General features: G+C 45.0%; 2 protein-coding genes across 3 annotated transcripts in view; both read right to left on the bottom strand.

Annotated features, from left to right (window-relative positions):
* Positions 1 to 2,068: 2,068 nt before the first annotated feature.
* LOC125764829 (protein roadkill-like) lies at positions 2,069 to 3,046 on the bottom strand. The gene is made up of 2 exons (XM_049429440.1): positions 3,023 to 3,046; positions 2,069 to 2,845 (listed from the first exon to the last, which is right to left on the bottom strand). Exons 1-2 carry the CDS (start codon positions 3,044 to 3,046, stop codon positions 2,069 to 2,071), a joined length of 801 nt encoding a protein of 266 aa, XP_049285397.1.
* Positions 3,047 to 3,094: 48 nt separating this feature from the next.
* The window catches only part of LOC125764981 (nuclear receptor subfamily 2 group F member 1-B), a 71,485-nt gene continuing 51,461 nt past the window's right edge, over positions 3,095 to 23,118 (bottom strand). For both annotated transcript variants that reach the window (XM_049429779.1, XM_049429781.1), the window contains exons 4-5: positions 3,296 to 3,453; positions 3,095 to 3,211 (exon numbers count right to left, since the gene is read on the bottom strand). In XM_049429779.1, the coding sequence (XP_049285736.1) occupies positions 3,095 to 3,211; positions 3,296 to 3,453 (275 nt within the window). The remainder of the gene's footprint in view (positions 3,212 to 3,295; positions 3,454 to 23,118) is intronic.

Genomic DNA, 23,118 nt, shown 5'->3' with positions numbered 1-23,118 from the left:
ATGAATGGAGTATGATCGTTTGTGCTAAGCCCATCTACATATACAATTGTGATGTTGAACAAGCAGTAAAATTCGGTTCCGTTTTCCATATTGTTTCATGTTTACATATTGTTTTGTTTATTTCTTGTTCTAGCATACCACGTTCACTTTCCCACGTTCCTCAATCAATCAAGGGTTGTATATAAATATTACATATGCGTGTGTGTGTTTATTTGTGGGTTTTTTGTTGTATTTCTTTTAAAAGTACGCTATCTTTACTTTCCTTTCCAATGCTTACAGCGAGATGCTACATTCCCGCCTAAACCTTCCATGCATTTGCTTAACTTTCGTAACTTTCGTTTAACTAGTTTGTTCATCCAGTTCCGCGAGCGATCGTTTCATTGCTTCTCGATTTTTTTTTTGTTTTTTTTTTTTGTTGTTGGTTTTGTTTATTGATTATGCAACGTATCATTGAAACACAAACGATAACACAATATCGCCCATTTTCGCTTTCGCATTTACGCTCCGTACGGAGTGGAACTAAATTTCTCATAGGACCTGGCGTCATTGCGAGACCGTCCCTACAAGGAGAGCAATAAAGTTACTAACAATTAGATCTCGGAAGGAAGAAAAAAGAAAACACTTGGCGTTTGCTTAGTTAGCACCACCAAACAATACACCATTTAAATTAACTAAACTATTTTGATTCTGCTACCGACGCTATCCGCGTTACAGCTAGCGTAGTATTTTCCCTTTGCTTAACACATATTCTTCCGACTGTTTGCGCGATCTGCCCGCGGAAGATCGTTTTGCTTTGAGTAGATGATTATACGTATATGTACATAGACCGTTCGTTTCGTAGCGTGAGTGTGATGATTGATGGTGGGATGTACTTAAATCATTATTTTGTGTATGCTACAGCTACCCGAAAAAAGGTCCTTCAAGCCCTCCGTCTCTGATCAGCTGCTGGCAACTAAAAACAAACACTAGCAGCACATTGTCCGGTTCTCTCATCTCTAGCAACTTGCATTATGGCGAACAGTTCGGGACGCTTTCGGTGTGTTGAATGATTACACTCAAACGAGATATACCTTAAAGTTTGGTGAGGCAAGGATACTAAAGAGCAGCCAGCGTCACTAACCTATGTACACGATGGAAAGAAAGCTAAAACAAAACAAAACAGGACGCATACACAGCGGATAGCAGGGAACGGGGTACATCGATTGGAACTACTGAAGAGAACCATAATGGACGGCCAACAGTTTTTTTGATTAGACTTGTTGCACAATGTGTAAGAATTGCTCTTCTTCTGCGGTGTTTAAATGTTTGACTCCTACCCGGTACGTACCACAGTTCCGCTCAACTCGGAATTGAATATTCACAAAATAGCTATTTTGGACAATGTTTTAAACCCTACCCCACAATTAGGGGTGATCCTTTCGCCGGGAGAAGAATAAGACTGAGTCCTGCTTTCGCGCTCCTTAAAATGGATATTTCAGAGTTGCTCTTTTTGCTTGAAAAATGCCACAGTTTATTGTTTTACATTCTTTTTGTTTGTTTATGTTAAATCTATATATTGCAAGTATCAGTTTTATTCCCCTTTTCTCTCTCTCTCATCGCCACAAGAGCACATGGCTTTTGCATTAATTACACACAGACACACAAATACATACACATATAATTCGATTAGTAGCTGTTTTCCAAAAACATTTGCCAAAAGCGTCGATCGCGTGATCGACGGGTTGCGATCGTAGCGGCACCCGCCACACTACCTCTTGGCAACACTGATCTATCGATTGCACTGAGTGTTTTACGAGTATACGAAACATAATTTAACGTACAACGAGTTCGAGTGAGTTAACATAAAACAAAAAAGAAACTAGATCGAAATGGAGATTGCTCACGATAAATAATTAATTAGCTCTCAAACTGGGCTAACATTCTCTTGGAGAATACCGTTGTACAGTTGCACCGAGGGTGTTTCTGCACGTTCAATGTAGAGTAGAGTGGAGACGTTTACTGAAGAATCTGACGGAAAGGAAATGAAACGGTTGCCGGAGCAACCAGACGTCCACGTTGAGTGACCATTTCATGCCGTCTCATCATCGACGACGGAAACGTTCGTGTCCTCATGGTGACGAAGTTGCTGCCCATTGCTACTGTCTGAGTCGGCACCCCTACGATCGATCTCATCGATCAGATGAAGGTTAGCGACGTGACTGGCTCCCATCAGGATGGCCGGCAGATCTGGTGGGTGGGATCGTATCTTGCGCTGTGTCGTTTCGTCCACGGCCACGTGGTCAGCAGTCTGTGATGTCGATGCACCGGCCAGTGCTGCCAGTGTACTGTCGAAGCTATTTACATGACCGGCACCAGCACCACTGGCAGTGTCCTCATTGCCATCCATCGTTGTAGTACAGCTAGCCGTACTATCACTACCGCTACCGGCCGCTCCAGCACTGTGACCCGCACTGTTCGTACCGGACGTGTGCGTTTCAACACCACCAGTACTAGCTCCACTGCGGGAGCTACTAACGCTGGCAGCACTGCCCGTACTAATATGGCTACTGCTGCTACTGGCCGCATTTCCCGCCACAATCGCACCACCGCTAACAAAGTTGAGCGTGTTTTGGAACTGTGTGAACTGGCTGGTACTGGCCATCAGTGAGGACAGGGCAGCCGCCGCCATATCCGAACAGCAGCTGCTGTAGTACGAGCTGGATGATGGAGATAACGCTAATGCCTGGGTGTTACTTTGTCCAAGCGCCATGCCGAGTGTCTGCTGAGGGGTTTGCTGCTGCTGCTGCTGTAGCTGTAGCTGTTGCTGATGATGGGGATCGTGCTGTTCGTGCAGCTGTTGTTGCGCCTGAAGATGGTGGACAAGTTGCTGTTGATGATGTTGCTGCTGTTGCTGCTGCAGCTGCTGCTGATTCGAATGCGCTTGTTGCTGCTGCAACTCTTCCAGATGATGCTGTTGTTGTTGCTGTTGCTGCTGCTGTTGCTGTTGTTGGTGGTGTTGATGTTGAAGGGTGGCCGCCGCTACCGCGGTAGTAGACGCACCTCCCATCATCAGTGAAGATCATGTCGTTGTCAGTTGGCGCCACACGGCCGTGTGTCACATCGAAGGAAGGTAGGGCCAGGAGAAACTACTGCCCGATAACAGCATGTCACGGATAAGGGTTTCTATAGGCGTTTTGCCTACCAGTCGGACGAAGAACAGTTGCTCTATAACCTGCAGATGATAGTGTGGGATACATATAGGAGAAACAGTTACGATCGCGCACATAAGCTTAATCACTTTCACCGCCAAACATACCTGTGAAGACACGGTTCTTAGGGAGGGAAGACGTAACAGTAGCTTGCCGAAACGGGTCGGTTGGTTGGGATACTGTGACCGGCAATACTCCTCCAACGCGCACTGGGACTTTTCCTGCAGCGACTCGATGTGTGCCACATCCGAAAGCCCACAAGCATCTGCAAGAATAGAAAGGCAAGTGTTTGAGTGATTATTACAATTTTACAGACTTAAAGGGAAAGCTTTGAGGAAGCAGAAGAGCTTTGATATTTAGGAGTCGATAACGGGGGATGGGTTAGGGCTAGTAAGTAAATAATAAAAAGAAGAAAAAAATCATATCCACCTTTTACCCTGTGCGTGCTTTGTGTTAACGGATTGTTAGAAGAAAACAAATCATTCAATTAATGGTGCAAAAGGTGCAACGCGGTGCAACGCTGTGTGCGAATCTATTATGCGTGTCTGGGCGTTGGAGTGAAAGCTTGGGTTAATTGGAGTAGTAGAACTAATATATAATAGAAAAAAAAACTTAAGATGCATATTAGTAAAAGAAAAGCATAAGATAAATGGAAGGAATGTAGGTAAAAAAAACAGAACAGTGTATGGAGCTAGCTGGAAGAAAGAAAAATGAAACGATTAATGTATGAAGTGAATGGTTAACAAAAAAAAAAAGAAAAGAGAAAGGAAAAAAGAATGAAATGGTTTACACCACACCAAACTACAATCACTATCGCAAGTGTAGGTAAGTGTGTTCACTACCCTCAAAAACGTGAGTGCCATTAGCAGGGGCATAAATTACTCACTACCGACTACTGGAGATACTCAACGAAACGTTAACGCACTACAATGAATGACACACCATGAACACAGGCACGAACGAGAAAAACGTCGAAAACTCCCTCCCCGAAAATCCACTCGAGACAACGTCAATGCCGTCTTAATTCCTTGCCTTAATCTTGCACATACCGCAAGAACAAGGAACCCATAAATCACGGTACAGTTGACGCATCATCATCCCCATCCTAACCGCTGATCATCATCTCCTTGCGTAAATATGCGACTACACAACACTACGTCGCAGAAAAAGAAGATGACATTTTTGTTTTTTTTTTTTTGGGTTTCTGTTCTACTCCAGCAAAGAGAGAGAAAAAAAATACGTTTTCCCAAGGAAAAGATTCTCCACGAGGTCGGCGAAAAGTATGTCTGCCTGTGGAGGTTTTGTTTTAATTGTCCAGTTTGTTCCACGGGGTTTCGCAAATCGCAATCTGATGCGCGGACTTTCAGCAACCGCAAACTGCAAAAATGAAAAAAAAGGAACAGTTTCGTAGGGGTATAGTATCGTTTCCCGATTCCCAATCTTAATTCCAAGTATCATCGGTTGTAGGTCAATTGAACCGATGCTGCACACTAATGCTCCAGAGGCATAAATACTAATAAACGGATAGCAGATTCCATTCGCTAGCAGACGCCCAACGGGCCAAGACGCAGATCGAGGCGTGTGCTCACTACTACGAAGTCGCGTGCGCCACTGTCACCCATTAGCTGGAGCCCCACAGCGGTCCAGCAGTGTGTGAGAACGTTAAAGAGCCAAGACTGCTAATCAAGTAGCGCATGGGTAATTAAAATTTATTCATCGCCGTCTGACGTGCGCACGCACTCGTGTACATTCCGGCGGAGGATTTTGACGAGTGGGTACCCTCTTCTCAACAAAAAAAAAACCCGGGCACTTGACTCCCGCGTTCGTTAATGGGTTAACCAATAGTGCGGGGACACCGCTCTTGAAGCTGCTCCGATAACATCTGTTTGTCATGGAAGATTTTTTTTTCTCTTCAAACTCTGCTGTTTCCTTTTTTCACTCTTCACTGGTCTGTACTTGAGTGCCGAGGACACATGATGATGATGTGATGATGTGTAGAGCACGGAAAACCATAATTCCCTCACGCGTACGTACGGAACATGCTTGAACAGCTCGCCTACAGCATGTAGGAATTCGTCTTGCTGCTCACCTGTTTCATGTCGACAATCTTTTTTTGTGCTCGCTGTGAACTTAATGTGGATGTCACTATTTAATTGGGCTTGATTGTTGCTTTCGGTGGTTCTTTTTTTTGTAGGAAGGTTCTTCAAAAACAAATCTCGCCATTTAACCGACTTTCGGATGACGGATCGGATGAAGTGTAACATGTGCTTTCGATCACGCCTTCAAAGATCAACGGAAAGCGTGTATCTGTAAGGCTAAAGGGTTAAGTAAGAGACTTTTCCGCACTTTTTTTGTACAATTAGAAACAAATTTGGGGAACATGTTTTTTTAAATTTTGGTCTATCCTCAAAAAAAAAGCTAAATGATACACGACAACTGGTTACGCAAGCATGGTTTAGAACGATCGACTTCGATGATCGACACACGATCGGTTAACGGCAGCAACCACCACACAGGGGTGATGAAATTCAATTAAACTGCCTTCAATTTGATGAACCTAGAATGCGACATATCACGCATAGTACCGAGCACGATCGTAGGAAGACGATGACGATGATCTACGATGGGGTGAGAATAGGAAGGGAGCAAAAAAAAAAAACGAGAAGAATAATAGAGAACCCATTGTGCCATTTCGCCTTTTCCAGCATGTGCACCAAGTGGAAAAGACAAACCGACCCCGAGTGTGGGTACCAAATTAAAGACAATAATCTTTCTTTTCCATCATCGCGATGTCGTGGCGATGTCGACGTTGATGATCGGGTCTCAGAAAGGGAGGTTCGGGGATGGGGCAGGATTGTTCTTATGTTTCGTTTGCCGCGATGGGACACACTGTCCGGTCTGGCAAACATAGCATTCTTCACTCCATTCGGACCAATTAGCGCAAATTGCTACTGATTACAAACACTTTATGTAGGTCGATTGACAACCGAACGCGGGTGGGTGGAGTCCCTGGGTGTTCCAGGGTGTCCCCGTGTTTGGATACGTGGTCGAGTTCTTGGAGGCAAACGGTTGCTTATGTAGCTGATGTACTGACCCATCCAATTGTAGGGAATTGATTTGTGAAACGCATCAGTAAAGCTTGCCGACCTGGTTGAAGGTATTCGAATTTGTTCCGAACTTTAAGGTAGTAGCTCATTTGCAAAAAAAAATGATAGAACATCTTGGTTAAGACATCATCCATCTAAAACTATCGTCTTACAAACTAAAAATTCCAAGAATCGACCCAAAACATCCTTTGCACCCAAGAAAACATCTTAATGATGTAACTGATACTCTCCTTCAGACGCAATCAGACGAAGCAGAATCCATCTTTTGTTGCAGTGTGCGCCATTTTTAATGAGCAAATTTTGCCAAAACCTTCACCAATTCCTGGATGGGCCTCTGTAGGAAAGAGCGGGTTTTGTTTGCTTGCGAAAAGTATTAAAAAAGTTGTCTTCCCATAAAGCGAACAAAAAAACAGTCGCTGAGCAATGCAAATTTTCGTACAATTACCTTAACGCTTTGAGCAATCTCGGAAGAAGGATGCATCTCATCCGGATCTGTTCATGTACGGTGGAACCACACACATCAAAGACATTTCGCAGTTCCGCATACAAGTCGGATTAGGCAATCCATTAAATAATGTACGGTAATAATCCGATGATGATGAATTTTCACTCCACCCTCCCTCCGTAAGGTGAATAATACGGGAGATGGGGATTTTAAGCCGTCAAAATTGCCTTTCCTTGATGCATGCATCAGTGATGGCCCTTCCTCACGGGAATGTCTGGAACGGGACGTCATAAATTAGCTTACCATTCCCAAACATCCGCGCCGACTCCTGGCAGTAGCGATCGACATCCAAGCATTCGAGCAATGCTCGATCGAGTCATTAAGTACCGTGTCAGCGAAATATTTATTATGCTTTTATTACCACTTTCTTCTACTACTGTTCGTTTGCAGCATGCGGGAACCATTTCTCCCTCGGATGGTTAATAGATCAAGGGGAATTCCAGCTGGCACATGCGACACATGCGACACGTGGTGAATGGGTGTTTTGGTCGCCCCTTTTTTCGACTGATCCAACATCACCCCCAAACCTGCTACCCGGTTCAGCTTAATGATGGTAAATTAAATGCCACGCATTGATGCGTTGTTCTTTATGCGCCTTTGCCGTTATGCATAACATTGAGCAATAGCTCTTCGCACTTGTCCGCTTTCCTTGGGAACGCGTGGTGGCGTTTGGTGCTCTTTTTTCCTCAAGAACAAGAGTGTCTTCTGTTGTTATCGATGGAATGGTTTAAATTAATACTATTAGAGTTGTTTGTAATTGGATGCTTCAGAGAGGTGGGTGCGTACGTAGTGCGATAGGGGCGACGCTCATTGCACTTCACTAATAAAGCATGGGAGTGCTCTAATCAACCCCCGCCGGGTGGGGGGGGGGGGGGGGCGGAAAATGGAATGCAAACAAAGAAAGTGATATCAAAAGGTCATTTATTACACAAAGAGATGCATGAAAGGAACCCACGATTCGGTTCGGTATCATTTTACGCCTGTGCTTATGCAACCCGTTGTGCATATTCTTAGTATATTCGATCGGGTGCTCGGAAATTATAAACTAAAGTTGATATAAACGTGTATAATAATGAACAATACAATACGAGCAAATATTAATATTTATTAAAGCATAACGGATACACAATTTACTATAATTTACTTTCACACAGATTCAAAATGGTGTTGAAAGGAAAATTGTTATGCAAGGATCTCTGCTCCTGGATCACTGCCAATGCACTCGCGTTCGGTACTTAATTTATAATTAATTTCCCTTGACCAATATCGACCCACAGTTTCCCTCCCCCAAAAATTTGCCCAACCCCCATCAATCGCCATTTTGTGGCGCGCAATATTAATTCCGTGTGCAAACAAACCCTTCCCTTTGGTCCATCTTCACTACCCTACCCCACCCGGTTGGAGGAGAAGTTGGTTAACCGAATGCACTTGCCATAATTGGCAAAAAAAGGTTGTCCGCAGTTCGTGATGGCTCCAGGGAGATGTATGTGTCAGTGTGCACGCGCGCGCGCGCGCTCGTAACCAAGAAAACGGACAAAAATCTCACGCAAACCAAAAAGTAAATCTTTACCATTCAGTAAACTACAAACCGTCATCGTTCCCCACTACCCACGATGCATCCCGATTCCCCGTGCATTTATCCATCAATTAATCATCAATCGATAAACGTTTGTGTAGCGGTGGATGCTGGTCGACTCGGGTCCACCACCTTCAGCGAGACAGGGGATGGGTCTGAAACACCATTGCAAAGCTTGGGATGTTTTTTTTGTTGTTGTATACATTTTTGCTACTCTGCTGCCGCTTGGCTGAATCAACCAATAAAAGATAGCGCACTTTATTAAATTTCATTGGCATGATGAGTCGGTCCTTTGGTTGGTGTGCGCGATTCTTTGCACGCTCTTCTCGGCCCCCTTCGCGGACACCATTTCCTCTTCTCCTCCTGACAATGACCACGATGATCGTAAAAACAAATATTTGAAATGTTTTATTGTTTGCCCCGGTGGTGATTGCACAACTGCCATTTATAAACTTTGCCAGCGTGCGGGTTATCTTGTACGTGTGCGCTTTCACTCGGTCCCGGTGTGTTCCAGACGGTGGAAAACGGGATTCCTTTGTAGCTGGGACCCGGGTGGTCCTATCAGCGGTGAGTCAGGACCGAAAACATCTTTGCAGTACGCTTAAGGTAAGGGGGAGTCTATTTGGTTGAAAGTTAGATCTTTAAGTTTTTTGGGGGAAAACATCCCAAAAGAAACCTTCACATCCTATTGTGCTGTGTTGGTGTTGACTGGGGACGACTAGATAACTTCAAGACAGCTGTCAGCTCTCGTTTGAAAGTCTCAGTATGGGCTACTACGATTGGGTTTCTCTACTCTGTTGAAAAATCAACACAAACACACACACACACAAAAAGACATTGAGACACCAAATGTTTGGGTGGTTGGAATGCCCAAAAGATGTTCAGGACCTGGATGGGCGTTAACTGGCCATGGCGCATTGGTTTCGCGTGTACGGTCGTCGCGTACCATTCCTGATGATGTTGTTGAAGGGCGGGAAGCCGTTTCACAGGAGGAAACGCGAGGTCGAAGCATGCGGCGGTAAACATTGTGATTGTAAACGCCCTCTTGGTGTTGCTGATGATGCGCTCTTCGCCGTCGTTAACCTTCCGGCTGATCTCGTCCGGCGGGTGTAACATCCGAGCGAGCTTTGCCATACTCCGACAGGCTGACATTTCCATGCCGCACTTGCACTCGCAGGTTCAGCACCATCCTTCCCGTTTGCTCATCGCACCTTGGAAGGAATGTTGGATTCAACGTTTTTCGGGGCCGATCTCGCGCACTGCACATCGTATATTCCGCCCGCATTATGCCGGTGGTACATGAGCCAGCAGATACCCATCAGTGATATATGGCCGTTCATTACATGTAAACCGGTGGTCGGTTATTGCTGTTTTTAAACCGTTTTCTACTACTGCAAGCGATGAACATGAACATGGCCGTTAGTGGAGTGGCTGCCATCACAATCCTTTTGCCGACTGAATCGCCAAACAAGTGCAGAGTGCTGGTTTAATTTTTTTTCTTTGTCTCCACCATAGTCTATTGGAGATTACGTCTTTTGCTGTTTTGGATATTGTTAATTGTCAGTTATTTGGAATTTCTTATTGCAAAAAGTCACAAAAGGATTCGGTTGAATTCGTGAGGTATTCTAGATCTGAAGTTTACGTAAAAGACTTTCATAAAGGGAAACTTTTGCGACTTAATCAATCAGACTACCAAAAATCGGCACAGAATGGAAAAATGAATAATTTTCGACTTTTTAATGATTCATCCTCAACATGTCTGGCCAAAAACCTCCAATACAGAAAGGGATCATAAAACATTAAAACCATCGTTTGTCGTACCAGGATAAAGCCACACCAGTTCAACACAAATTACTCAATAACTAAAGCTGTTCAGCAAATTGACGACTGCTGGGCTAGGTACCAAGGCCTCTTACAAAAACTTCCCCAGATTTCGCAAAAAAGGGTACACATTAAAAACAGCGACAAAGCGATGATTTTGACTTTTTAATCTACCTACGACCACCCGCGACGCTTTATGCTATTGAGGTATTGTTGCAAGGGCGCATAAAATCCACCACGTGATGATGGTATGGGCTGTGGCCTAATGTCGGTGGGGGTATGTTTTTATCCAGCCGTTTTGAGCCACCTTTATCTATACGCACAGTCGCCAGTGTGCAATTGAAGAGTACATTAAACTAAAGCTGTCCGTATTATCCGGTTGATAATGTTGCGCGGTTATGAATGATGCGAGATGAAATAATCGTCATTATATGGAGGTACGGCAGATTCTGATAATGTGGAACTTTGTCCGCTTTGATGTTGATGTCGATACGGCAAAAGCCGTTGCGGGCCATTAGCGAGAATTCAAAGTGACAGTTGTTCATCAGATGATCAAACGTCAAATGGTTTACCCCCCGGAACGGATCCCACACCCCTTTTAGTTTTGTTTTTTTTTTTTTTATTTTGAACGCACAACGCTGTGGTTTTCAAAACGAGAAACAAAAGCAAGCAATCTAGTAATCCAAAACAGGTGTATAATGTGTGGTGTTGTGGTGAGAGTACGTTTAGAAGACGATTTTCACGTAATTTCAATCAACTCGTGCGTCGGAAAATGGGTTGTTTTCAGCGTTTAAAGTGAGGTTTTCGCACTGGAACCACCGGGATCACGCAAACACCGTTCGTTATTAGTTCCGGAAAGGTTATGTTTGCGTTGGAAAATTCGTTCTATTCGGTGGTGAAATGTTACGTGGAAAACTATTATTTCGCGCCTGTGTACGTATTCGATGGCGCCCTTCAGCAGGGGTGCATTTTTTATGAACCCAGCAAGTGTATTTCGTTGTAAGTTCATCTGATTGTGGATTTCCTTTCCGGTTCCGTTACGGTGGTTCCTTGTTTGACGTTTGACATTTGTCGTTTTGCGGTTAGTGCCGGGGCATTGGTGGATAATTTATTAATGTGATTAGTGTTGTGACCGATCAGGCCCGGTAGCCTGACACGGAAGTGAGTGATGTTGTGACCGTAGTGTGAGGTAATGTGTGATTTATGAATCGGAGTGATACTCTTTTACAGCTGCTGAGAATCCACTGTAGTCGAGGCGATAACATCGATTCGGAAGAGGTAATTATCTTGGTGTAGAACGTTGCTGTATATTCGATTGACGTATTTGTTTTAATTCCTATTCTTTTTGCAGGAAAAATCTTCGAAAAGTACGTACAAAATATCCAATACAAGCCATTTATTGAATCTTACGAATTAGTTCTTAGACAGTCAACAAAAACCTTTAAGACGGGATAAGGCACCTTAAACTAGCGACGCAGAATGTCCTTCTGCTTTATGTTCTTCTGGCAGTTGCAAAGTTCCATTAGGACAACTCATATGCATCTAGTACATGTATCCAGACGCTCTTAGTACTTAGTCAACATGGATCGATGATTTTAGTCAGGGCAATATGCCAGATGTGCAATCTTTCCGCCATAATTACTTCCGCACTGCAACGAACTAGGCACAAACTGTCACGTACTATCGTACACTGTACTGTTGGTTCAAGTAAAACACATTGTGGCAAAGTACACACGCACACCCTTTCCTGCCACAAAAGTCACGCATATCCTCGGAGACGTGGCACTGATAGGGAAGCTGGCAGCTAAACGGTACTGATACGATGTCATCAGATGTATGCTGGTCTGGAATATCTCATCCATCGCAAATCTTGAGAGCAACGGTATGCTTTGGCGTAGTTGTTGATGATGGTTTTACTGTTTGCCTTGCCAAACCCGAAAATGCAACCCCTCTCTCCGATAGAAGTAGCCGTGTCCTCTGCGCCACACTTGACACCTTAACTAAAGTACGTGGCACTAAACGGTAGACACTTAGCTCATCATCTCGTGTCATGGGCCGGCTGGTTGCTTCCTGCAGAGGTTACATAAATGATGCTAATATGAGATAATGCTTCTCAGCTTCCGGAGCGACAACTCCCGGAAGGTTCGGATACCTTCTCGAAAACCACTACTAACAGTTTAATGGCATCCGCAACTACATCGAAAGAGCCAAGGGGTGTTTCCATTATTTAGATGGGAGACTGCTCTCTTGAGGAAACATGTCGAAGTGCCACATTCTTTCACGCTACCCCGTTCCGGCAAAAGGGCAAGCCTTCATTAAGAAGGTTTCGGCGGGGATATGGGCATGGGTGAGTGGGGAGCAAATGTCGTAAAACAATAATTTTAATCACGGGCAAATTGCTAATCATAATGATGGTAATCGGGTGTAAACCATATGTCTACACACAGGCTCTCCACCGCATGCATGCCAGCGACATGTGGCGAGACGTGCCGAGCCCAACACTTTTCAAGTGCCTAACGTGTGTGTGTCCTTTTTAAAGTTTCATGTTTGAAAAGAATCTCGTAAAACGTGCTCAAGTTGCTTGTTTTACAGCTTGGGGCCCGCTTTTTGGGGGTTTACAGTGTTGTTGCAAAACGAATGGAACAAAAGTTTCCGAGCATGGTCGGAACGTGTGGAGGTTGACAAAACAATTAAAATCAAATTAAAATATTTAATTAGTGTTGTCTTGTTCCCCGCCCGTACAAAAAGCTGTTGAGCGTTCAAGGTTTTTGATAAGACAACCGTAGAAACTGTGAAGCACCGAAAATGGTGATAGTATCAGCCGTCAAGAGCGTCATTTGTGTGAATGGCATTTGGTGAATTTTCCAGGAGGGTGTATGGCGAACGGAAAGGAAGGACTTTCGACTTTCACCCAGGATAGTAGGTGTGTGATAATTCGAAGTGTTAACACCTGTCACCTGGAAAAAGGGTATGATAGGTGGTCACATTCCCGTTATCGAACCGTTGGTTGAATGAACGTCGCAAGGTAAGTAAAGTTTTTCCACATTTTTCATCTGTTTGTTAATTTTAAACAAATTTTTTTCCACTTCCTGTTACATTTCGACGCCGGTAACAATAGAAACGGACCGAAGGTACAGTCGTACGCAAGAGTCGTTCAAAAGCATTGTCATTCCGATACGTTAAATCGACCGTAATGGGTTTGATACCGAAGGAAAGGTGTTGGCGACTTTTGTCGTTTGCGTATTTTCGTAAGTCAACATTGGCTGAAAGTTTTGTCGCTTATCTTACACGCAAAAGGCTTTCCAGGTTAGTGCACTTGGAAGGACTGTTGTGGCAATTGGTCTCAGGAGACAGGGAATTGTTGAAAAATCGAAATGGACAGATGAAGAACTGGTGGTGTGCTCAGAATTTTTCTACCACATTTCATATGGTTGGAGAATGGATATGCCTCAAAAGGACACATGTTTTAGTGGGGATGGGCTACCTTTTATAGCACCAAACAGCAATTGACTGTATCATTCGATAGCGTTTCTGTAAAAGTGTCCTTTTGTCAATGAAAATCGCGTAAAATGTTACTCCTTTACGAGTTGATTGGATCGGTTTGAATCAACTGCACGCCACACACATATACTACCCCCCATTAGTCATTGTCGAACGTGTGGTCCCCGTTAGTAAAAAGATACCAATGGTTACATGCCAAAAATCTAATCTCACCGAGTACGAATTATATTTGGTGTAAACTTTCCAACAGCAATAGCAGGGACAATGATGTGGTGCTCGGTGCTGTAAAAAATGTCGCGACAAACAGCGAACGCAAACAGTGTCGCGACACACGGGCAAGGACATAGTGTAAATACGCGAGAGGCAGAGCGAAAAAAGGGACGGAAAAAACACCGTAACCACACCGACGATTTGGTGCCGTTTGGCGTTACAAGTCATTAATCTGCGTCCGACAGACAATACCATCGACAGTCGGAAAGAGATTCACGGGTCGGTAGGTAGAATAGGTGGCACACGATTTTCCGCACCGCATTTTGTCACTTCATTTCTTTTTTTTTGTTTCGCTTTTTTGTTGATTTTTTTCCTTTTCATCCTTCGCGTCCTTCGCGCCTGACGATCATCGGGACATCGGGCAGCGAAACACATGTTTTTGCCCAAAACGCCACCATCAAGGGCACCGGAAGGTGACGGTTTCCACCCCTGGCTGATGTGTTGCATCCAGTAGATGAAGCAGGTCTGCTGACCGAGCACCGGTCATAGTCCTTGCTTGGGCAACCGGGGATGCTGGGCTGGGTTGGCCGTTAAATGAAATTATTTTAATTCGTTCTGGTGGCGAGAGCTTCTGGTTTTTCTGGCCCGTTTTGGTCCTTTTTTCCTGCTGGTCTGTGTGTGTCTATTTTTTCGGGCATTTGCACAGTCGACAGTAGATATAGATGCAATCCCCTTTGCCAGTATTCGGTGCCAACAAACTAACCGGAGGGTGGAAAATTTGCCTGCCCAGGGGTTTTGTTTTATTCGGTCGCTTTTTTATTGGGGTGATTATTGGCTTAGTGCTGCGGTCGAAAGGCAACACCCGGATCGTCGTATCAGACGTTGGTTGGAAAAGGTGTATATTTTGCGGCTAGACGCTAGATGCGGCGGTGTTACCGGAAAAAAGAAATGGAAAAACGGGATGCTTGTCTGCATACGCACAGAGAGAAAACGCTGCACATCCTTGTTTAGAAGGAATAGTAACACGGCACGGTAAACGGTGTACGGACCGTTCAAATTTTAGTCTGCAGATTGGGCAACGGGAAAGAAGTTTGTTTGCTTGTTGGGCGGTTTTTGCGTTTTACACGCGACACTGTATCGCATCGATCCGGTAGTTGTGTGGTACGGGTGATGTTGAAGTTGAAGGTCATAGAGTGCAGAGTAAGCGAGAACTTGACATTGAATCTGTCACTTCGGCAACAGCCGGCAATCTAACGATTGTCCTGCAACGGGCTGTTCGTTCTTATCAAGAGGTAAGTTTCCACGAGAAGATCATCCCTGTGACAAGAGAAGGGAAAGTATATATTTTCAATAACATCACGCTTGTATTTTTCCCTCGATCAACAGTGCACACACAATGCGTCGATGAAAACATTCATCAGCGGCTTTCGGCGGAACGACGACTGACGGACAGCAATCGCTTTTTCATCAGTCATCAAACAAGCGTCGAGCATCGATCATTCGCACGGAAAGCTTTTCTAATCGAACAATCGCACAAGCAAACGAACAAGACGAAACTTTTATGCAAAAAAAACCCCATTTACCCGTGTCCCACTTTATCCGGCCACATTCATCTACCGGGTGCCGTGTCGCTGATGTATCCATCACTAATGTCACGTATGAAGCAGACCAAATTGAATCGCGTGAGATCAATTTTCTAACGCATATTACTATCAGGGTATCAGAGAAAAAAATTTAAATGGAAGATGCGAAAGGCGGCGTTGGGCGAGCTTGTGCAGGTGGTGGCGTGCGCAGATTCGCGCTTGATCGTGTCCGACACCTTGCACGGTAAGGAGGTCAGAGCTATAAAACCCGGACCTTCGTAACGTGTGGAGTGCAGCGGCACAATACTGTTGTACCGTGGGCTCCATCAACCCAAAACGGTTCGCAACGGGCCGTAAACAACGGGTGAATATGAAACGACGGCCAAAGCATGACCCTGGAATTTGCAGCGCGAAGAATGCGATGCTAGGATGAAATGGGCAGGTCGAAGCTGGTCCAGCTGTAGCTAGAGGCTATCATTAGCGATCAATACTTGCCTCGTACCGGTTCGTTAGGACGTATTGGGAAGAAATCAATCCATTGATCGTCACACAGGGGGAAAGAGACGACCTTTTCTCGTGTGTCTGTGGATTTTGCACGCAAAAATCGAATAAATGAGGTACCGCACGGCGTAATGTAATAAAAATAACAATAATCTAACGTAATGGACACTGACAGGCTGGGTGAGATGGTCCGGAGAGCGTGCGAGCTCGCGCGCGCGCCTAGCAGACACACATTCCACTCACTGTCGAGGTGTTGTGGCTTGCTGAAGCTGAAGAGGTCAGGCTATGCGGTGCGGCAGCTATAACCTGTACGTGAATGTGTCGATGATGCTTGATGCGCTTCGTCACCATGAACAGGCGTCATCGTAACAGGCTCTAAATAGGGAGATCTTGTTGTGTCTCGTAGGTCCTTCGTAGTGTTGAGAATGAGTCGCAGCTAAGTCGTACTTTTTGATCAAGTCTAACTGAGTCGAACTTATTCGATTGAAGCTCGTTTTATGAAACACTTCCAGTAACAGTTACCAAAAAGTTGGCAAATTTGAAATCTCTGTAAGGCTTAGACATCCAAACACCTTGAAGGGCCTCTTGCGAAACAAAACCAAACGACATTGACCAATCGATTGCAATCTTTTTCGTATGCTGTTCTCTCTTGCACAAAAATAAACATGTTTAGGGACGGTCTCATTTGGCGTTTGTGGGTTTTTGCAAGCTGCGTGGTCATATTTCCATCCTCGCAAAACAGAACGCACGGCGAGAATGCTATTGTTTGACAACTCTCGGTGGGATGGAATCGAATGCAATTTCAACTTCAGAGGCTTAGCACCGAACGGAACAAGGTAGGTACGGACGGATGGTGAGGATTGAAAAATCTATTACCATGTTGGATGATTGCAAATAAACGAAGAGAATAGCAACAAAAAAACCAGAAGGACAAAACAAGTGATACGTCCTGTTTTGCTGACCATTTGGAAGGGCAGAGAATACTAGCATTAACGTACGCGAAGGGTGAGTCCAGCACAACGGTTGAGGGTTGGTTTCATCGGAGTTTACCAAAATCATTCAAATCAACGGTCCTCTGGATCCACCCCTGATGCGCTTAAAAAACGTGCTCTCCAGAGAAGGGACATCGTTGTGGGTCATAAAACCACCGTAAATTATGGTGATATTGAGCGTAGCAACGAGTTTTCGCAAACGATTGGTGTAATAAAGCAGTAAAACGATGGCCAAAGTGCCTCCGTTAGGGAAGGGGTCAACCTTTTGGACGTTTGGCAGTGTCCATCGGGGTTTATCGGTGGGTGGACTAGGTCACATTAAACCTATCCGTGCCAAAAGGTTGTGATTTTGTGCTGAGCATGTTTTTTTTTTAAATTCATGATTAGAAGAGGGGGTTTTTTCCGTCGTTGGGAAGGAAAAGGGAATAGGGCGAGTGGTTTCATGATCGGTCTGCGACAGGTCATGAGCCGGATTAAATTCTTGATCTCTCTGTTTTGCAGTGTTACAACCTGCGCAGGATGTGGATAAAGAGGTGGTTACAGAGAGGAAAATTAATTTTCATACCAATCCTGGTGTTGCGTTTTGTGTGCACCGTGTGTTTACGAAACGTTCGTTGATACAGGTCGTACAAGCCTCAGAAGCGCACTGTCGTAGTCAAATCTCGTTAGACATTCCGGTCGTGGCCTACCGCAAAAAATATCTCCAATCCAACTTCTCCACCAGAGGATTCCTATCACAGCGAACACTCTTATATCGATCATTGCATTGTTTTTCTTGCGAATTTGGGCACGGACCAAGGGGAATCCAACCGTACAGACCTTTCTCGGCAAGATGATGCTGTGCGGTGTGGTGCGAAAAGACTTACCGGTGCCTTGCAAGATTTGCCAGTTCCGCAAAACGTATTGTTAACCGGGTCGGTTGATACAGTCAACCAGGCGGTAGTATACAGAGAGCGCAAGGAGAACAGAAATAAATCTTGCAAATATGATTAATTTGCATAATGTAATAATGGCCAACGCGCGCGCATACGGGGACCTTGCGATTATGGGGCCGTGGTCGTGGTCGCGAACAAGACATGTGCGCATATTGTTGCGCGTACAGAAATTATGCAAAACTGCGAAAGAAAGACGGAACGCGATCTGTATGTGCAAAAGTGCATTGCGTGTCGGTTGTGGATTTTTGTGTGCGCTGAATTCTGGCGAATGCTGAGAAAGGTGGAACCATATTCGCCGCGCCGGTGATGACGAAGATGCGTGAGAAAATTAACAAGTACCGCGTACCGGTTGTTTTACCTTGGAAAACCTTGAACCGTCATAGCTGTACGAGCTTTCTCCACCGGGCGGTACTCGGTCTTTAATGTACGTGATACTAACTGTTAGATTGTAATGGATTTTCTCATTTCATTTTAGATGAAAGATGCGACCCTCCGGTGGTGGAGTGCTTGTTTTGACCGGTAGGAAGAAGGTCAGAAGGTTGATGTGCGAGATTGCGTCCATCTATGGTGTGTACAGCTGCTGCAACCGTAAGGCGGTTTTGTGTTTGCTGTAGCTTCAGCTGATCCTAATCCTGTTTGCTGTGGCATTCTTTTGCCTCTTCACTGTTCTGCAGCTCGTGAGCGGCTCAACCGGTGCCATCTGTCAAGCCAATCCCAAAATCTTGTACCCAAACCTCGAAACGGTAGCGTCTATACAATGCCATCGATTATCTGTGATACTGGAAGGTAACAATCGGGCAAAAAGCTAAACAGTTTTGTTTCCTTGACTTGCGGCACTGTTGTACGGAAGTAAGTTCCGCCGCATTATGATGCTTTGGTGAAGATTCTTACACCATGATATGCAAGCTGCCGAATGGTCAGATGGCGAAGAAGTGGTGGCATCTTCAAGTTCTTACAGTGGTCGGGCGGTTCTATCTATCCCAAGGTAGCGAGGCAACACCACTAACGGGGTTTTTGGTTTCGCGCGTTCGCGCCTAGATCCGATCCGAGGACGCGAAAGAAGGATTATGGCATTTGTAGATCCGCAATTTACTCGGAACATTTACAGCATGACCACAAAATCCGACTTTTATTGGTACGCGAGCCGTAAATCACACCCGGTAGCTTAGGCAGCAAGGTCAAGAGTGGTGCACGAGAAATGTGGAGAAGCGGTTCGGTTCTAGTAATGGTTATGACTTTTGCGGCCCAATGTAACCAATTGATGACCCATTTGGTGTGTGGTAAACTCGTTGCATCGTAGCAGGGACCTTTCGTTTCTTGTCTGTGTGGTTTGGTTAGCAAATCGGCAAATGCTTGCCCCCAGGAGGCTAATGATGGCAATAGAAGGTGACTTGGTTTTCACACATTTCCTGCCTGTTCTCAGTGTTCCTGTAGCGGTGCTTTCTTTCTGCTGGTACCGGTCCAATTTGTGATGTCGGAAAGGCATCTTGTGACCTTTCGGTGGGAATTGGAAATACACTGTTCAGGTGGCGTTTAGGTAGCTAGGTTTTGGTTACTTTGGGATTACGGCTGACAGATGGATGTCATTTGAATAAGACCACCAGGTACGTGCGTTGTCACAGGAGAAGATAGAAATAGAGATAAAGACAAGAAACGTTGGAGCTGGGAACAGTTTCATTTCTTCCTATATTTATAGTCAGATGTGTGTCCATGAACACTGTGAATGAACTTCATAAGTTCCGCGACCCGAAGGTACTGTTTAACTTTCGAGAAATTCAACGATCGAATGTTTGAAGAGCGAAATGAGAGATGTCCATTTGAAGTCAACTCGTCCAAACGATGTTCGAGCGCCACATCAAACAAAACACGAATACAATTCGGCTCGATCGTTCCAAAAACATCGACCATGTTTATTACGTCCATGGACACGGTCAGAACCCACCCAGAAAAAGTTGCCGACACATAGCGGCCGTACGTCTGGAATGGGATTTTGATATTAATTTTCAATTAAAAACAAACAGGTTCAGCGTTTAATCGATTTTATGTTATGGTAGAATTATTCAAATTTCGCTTTTATTTCGATGTTTTTACGTTTATGACGTTCTTTTGGCTTGGATAGCGGCGACGACCTGGAACCGCACCGGCCATACCGGGGATTAGCGTCTCCGTCTACAAATACAAAGAACTGGGTTGGGTTCTCGAGATAACGCCGGGAATGGTGATGGAGATAGTGTTTTCGACCGGCAGACCGGCAGTGCATGCAAATCCGTACTCTCTCCACCTGCACCATCCTCCCAGGGCGAGGTAGTAGGAGACCGATAATACCAATAATATGCGTAATAATAATAATGTTAATAACAATAATAATGCTAAAACGGCATGCATTGAAATGGTCAGGGTCCGCGGTTTTATGACCAATCTGTGACCGTGGCCAGGGGTTCGATTTAATACGACTTGCGGTGTCAGATTGATTTTTATTTTCGGCACCACCATTATCCCCTTGCCCTCCTCCTCGAGGGATATACCAAGTGGACACTGTATTGGTGTGACAATGGTTGGAGAGAAAGAGGAATACCGTTCGCGTGGAGTGAGGAGTACCGTAGTTTAATGAGATTATAATTTATGCTAAGTGTAATAAAACGACGCATAACCGTTGACAATTATTGGGACTCTTTCGCTCCGATCGTTTGGTGGGCCACGTAAAGGCCACCAGATATCGGCAATACTGTGCGATCCTCGAATCGGGGCGAGGATTTAGTTCAATCCGATCGCGATCGGCCCGTTGATGGGCAATACGATGCGGTCTAACTTTTACGACCTAATAAACGATTCTTTGATGCCTTTTTTCAGATGTCATATCATCTTTTTGAGATCGTCGGCGCGAAGAAGGTGCGTCCATTCCATTTGGCTGATCATGTCGCTGTCACACCATTGACATACCGAACGGGATAGAGTTTTGGGAGGGATAAAAACGAAACTATTGACCATCAGCCACGGGTACACGGCCGATTGCCGATAGACAAGGTGTTGAACCAACATGTGTTCTCGCCTATTCTATAAGATGATCGGGATATAGCATCACCCGTTCGCTTATGATGTTCGCGGGGCTGATTTTAAATGCCGATGTCATCGTCGTGCGTTCCCCAAAGCATGGCTGGGGATTCGGTTTTTACGACCGTACAAATTGCCCACTATATGGCTGATTAAATCGATTAAAGGTGGTCGGGAATAGGCGAAAGCAGTACGTTCGTTTGGGTGATTTATGGTAAATCGGTTTAGTATGAAAGTATTGGAGTGAAGTGGTACGGAGCGAAGAAATATCGTGTGCCGATGTTTATGGTATGGTGCGAAATTGAAAATAAACGGAACGAGCACTGTCTAATGGGTGGCAGGACGTGTCCGGTGGTCCGCTCTAATTAGGAACCATCGGTAGAAGAGGGCCTACGCGAGAAGAAGTTTAAATGGACTTCTTTCGAACTTTCGGCAGAAGGCAAAGCCTTAAAGATGCGCTCGCGTTATTTGTGTAGATCGTAAAAATGCACACTCGATAGCTTATTGAGTGTAGTGTGTTGCATCATTTGGCATGGAAATGCCGCCTAAAAAAACCCACCCAAAAATGTCTTGCGGTTTTGATGAGGTCCAGTCTCTACCATGACTTCGCAATGACTGTGTCACTTTCTTCGTTGGGCTGCGGTCTTGGAGTTGGGAAGGATATTAACACTTCTTTATGCGTTGAATATGCGCCGAAGGGGCTCACACTTGACCCACCAAACGATATCGATGCATCGCGCAAACTGCGGTGGGTCTCGCTTTTTTATGGATCTCATTATGGGAGACTAACCCAGTGCGGCAGCAATCGCTTTCTCGCTCCTTCCAAGCAGCAGACTGACTTTAATCGCAATGTCACTTCGGGGGTAATAAAAGCAGATTCTCAACGATCTCCACGCCTGTTATACGACGATCGATCGAATCGATCGAAGGAATGCTGCGTAATCGTGGCGGACTTTTCAAAGTCCGACCGAACTCATTCGATAGCTTTGGGTTTGACGGTGCGTGGTTTAACGAGCGATATTTGTACCGCGCGCGCTGATCGTAAAAATCCCTCGCAGTTCGATAAACTCATTAAGTGAGGTGGACAAGAAGGCGTGGGCCACATCTGACCTATACACACGCTTTTTAGTGCTTTAATGCGTGATGGGGTGTCCCATTTTATGAGCACCTGGCGTGGAAATAGGTAAACACACGCCCTAATCCAACCTGCGGTAGCATTTCAGAGGTGGAAGAATTCAATCGCTGCACTAAAATCGGATCGTTGGATGTTGTTACACTGTTATGAGTATTATTTTCATTTTTTTTAAACAGAAAACTTCGACGCGTTGGTGTGGTGTGACACTTCCCTGGTTGCACTATTGTGGGGCACATCTTCCTAATCTTCCCAACAGGATCTCGGGAGTTTATTAAAAGATCCTCAATAATCATAGCTACCGAGGCGTTTCACCATGAAGAACTTCCAAACACAGATTGCACGCTCTATTCAATTTGTAGATTTATTATTATGCCCATACCGTACATCAGGCGCTTTTGATATTTTGACACCTTCTCGGGTACTCGAGTGCCAGAATTATCCACAACGCATCTGACTCCGCATTGTTTCTTCACTGTCGAGTGTTGCGTCCAGGAGTCCATTTATCTAATCGACTTGAATGACTTTCGATAATTGAAGCCATTAAAAAGACTTGTACACACAGACCCTGCCAGAGATCTGGGACGTGCGTGGTAATTTCGAGGTAGCAGCTCCTCATCAATAGGACGACAAGGTAAACACCTAATTTATGATCCTTTCCGCAGCTACCCTGGCTGTACCTTTTTACCGAGTCTTAATAGATGCTCTTCGACGCTTGCGGATGATGTGCGTGTTATGTGTGGGACAAACAGAGTGTTACGACGGGTCGACGAGTGTCCCAAGCTGCTGTTTGAAGAGGCACATAATAGTACAGCGGACCCTACAATAACGCACCGGGGGCGAGATGTTGTGTTCGGGGTTTGTTTTCCAATAAATCTTTACCGTGCCAGCACGCACACGCGTGCCACCACCCGCCGATGGTCTGTATGGGCTGCCAGGAGAGCATAATGGCATAGATATCGTACGATCATAACACAATGTCAAAACATGCGATGATTTTGTTCTGGCCGTTGTTC

This window comes from Anopheles funestus, chromosome 2RL (genome assembly GCF_943734845.2).
Source record: "Anopheles funestus chromosome 2RL, idAnoFuneDA-416_04, whole genome shotgun sequence".
NCBI lineage: Eukaryota > Metazoa > Arthropoda > Insecta > Diptera > Culicidae > Anopheles > Anopheles funestus.
The sequence above is the reverse complement of the archived record's forward strand: the minus strand, read 5'-3'. Positions and strand labels throughout refer to the sequence as shown.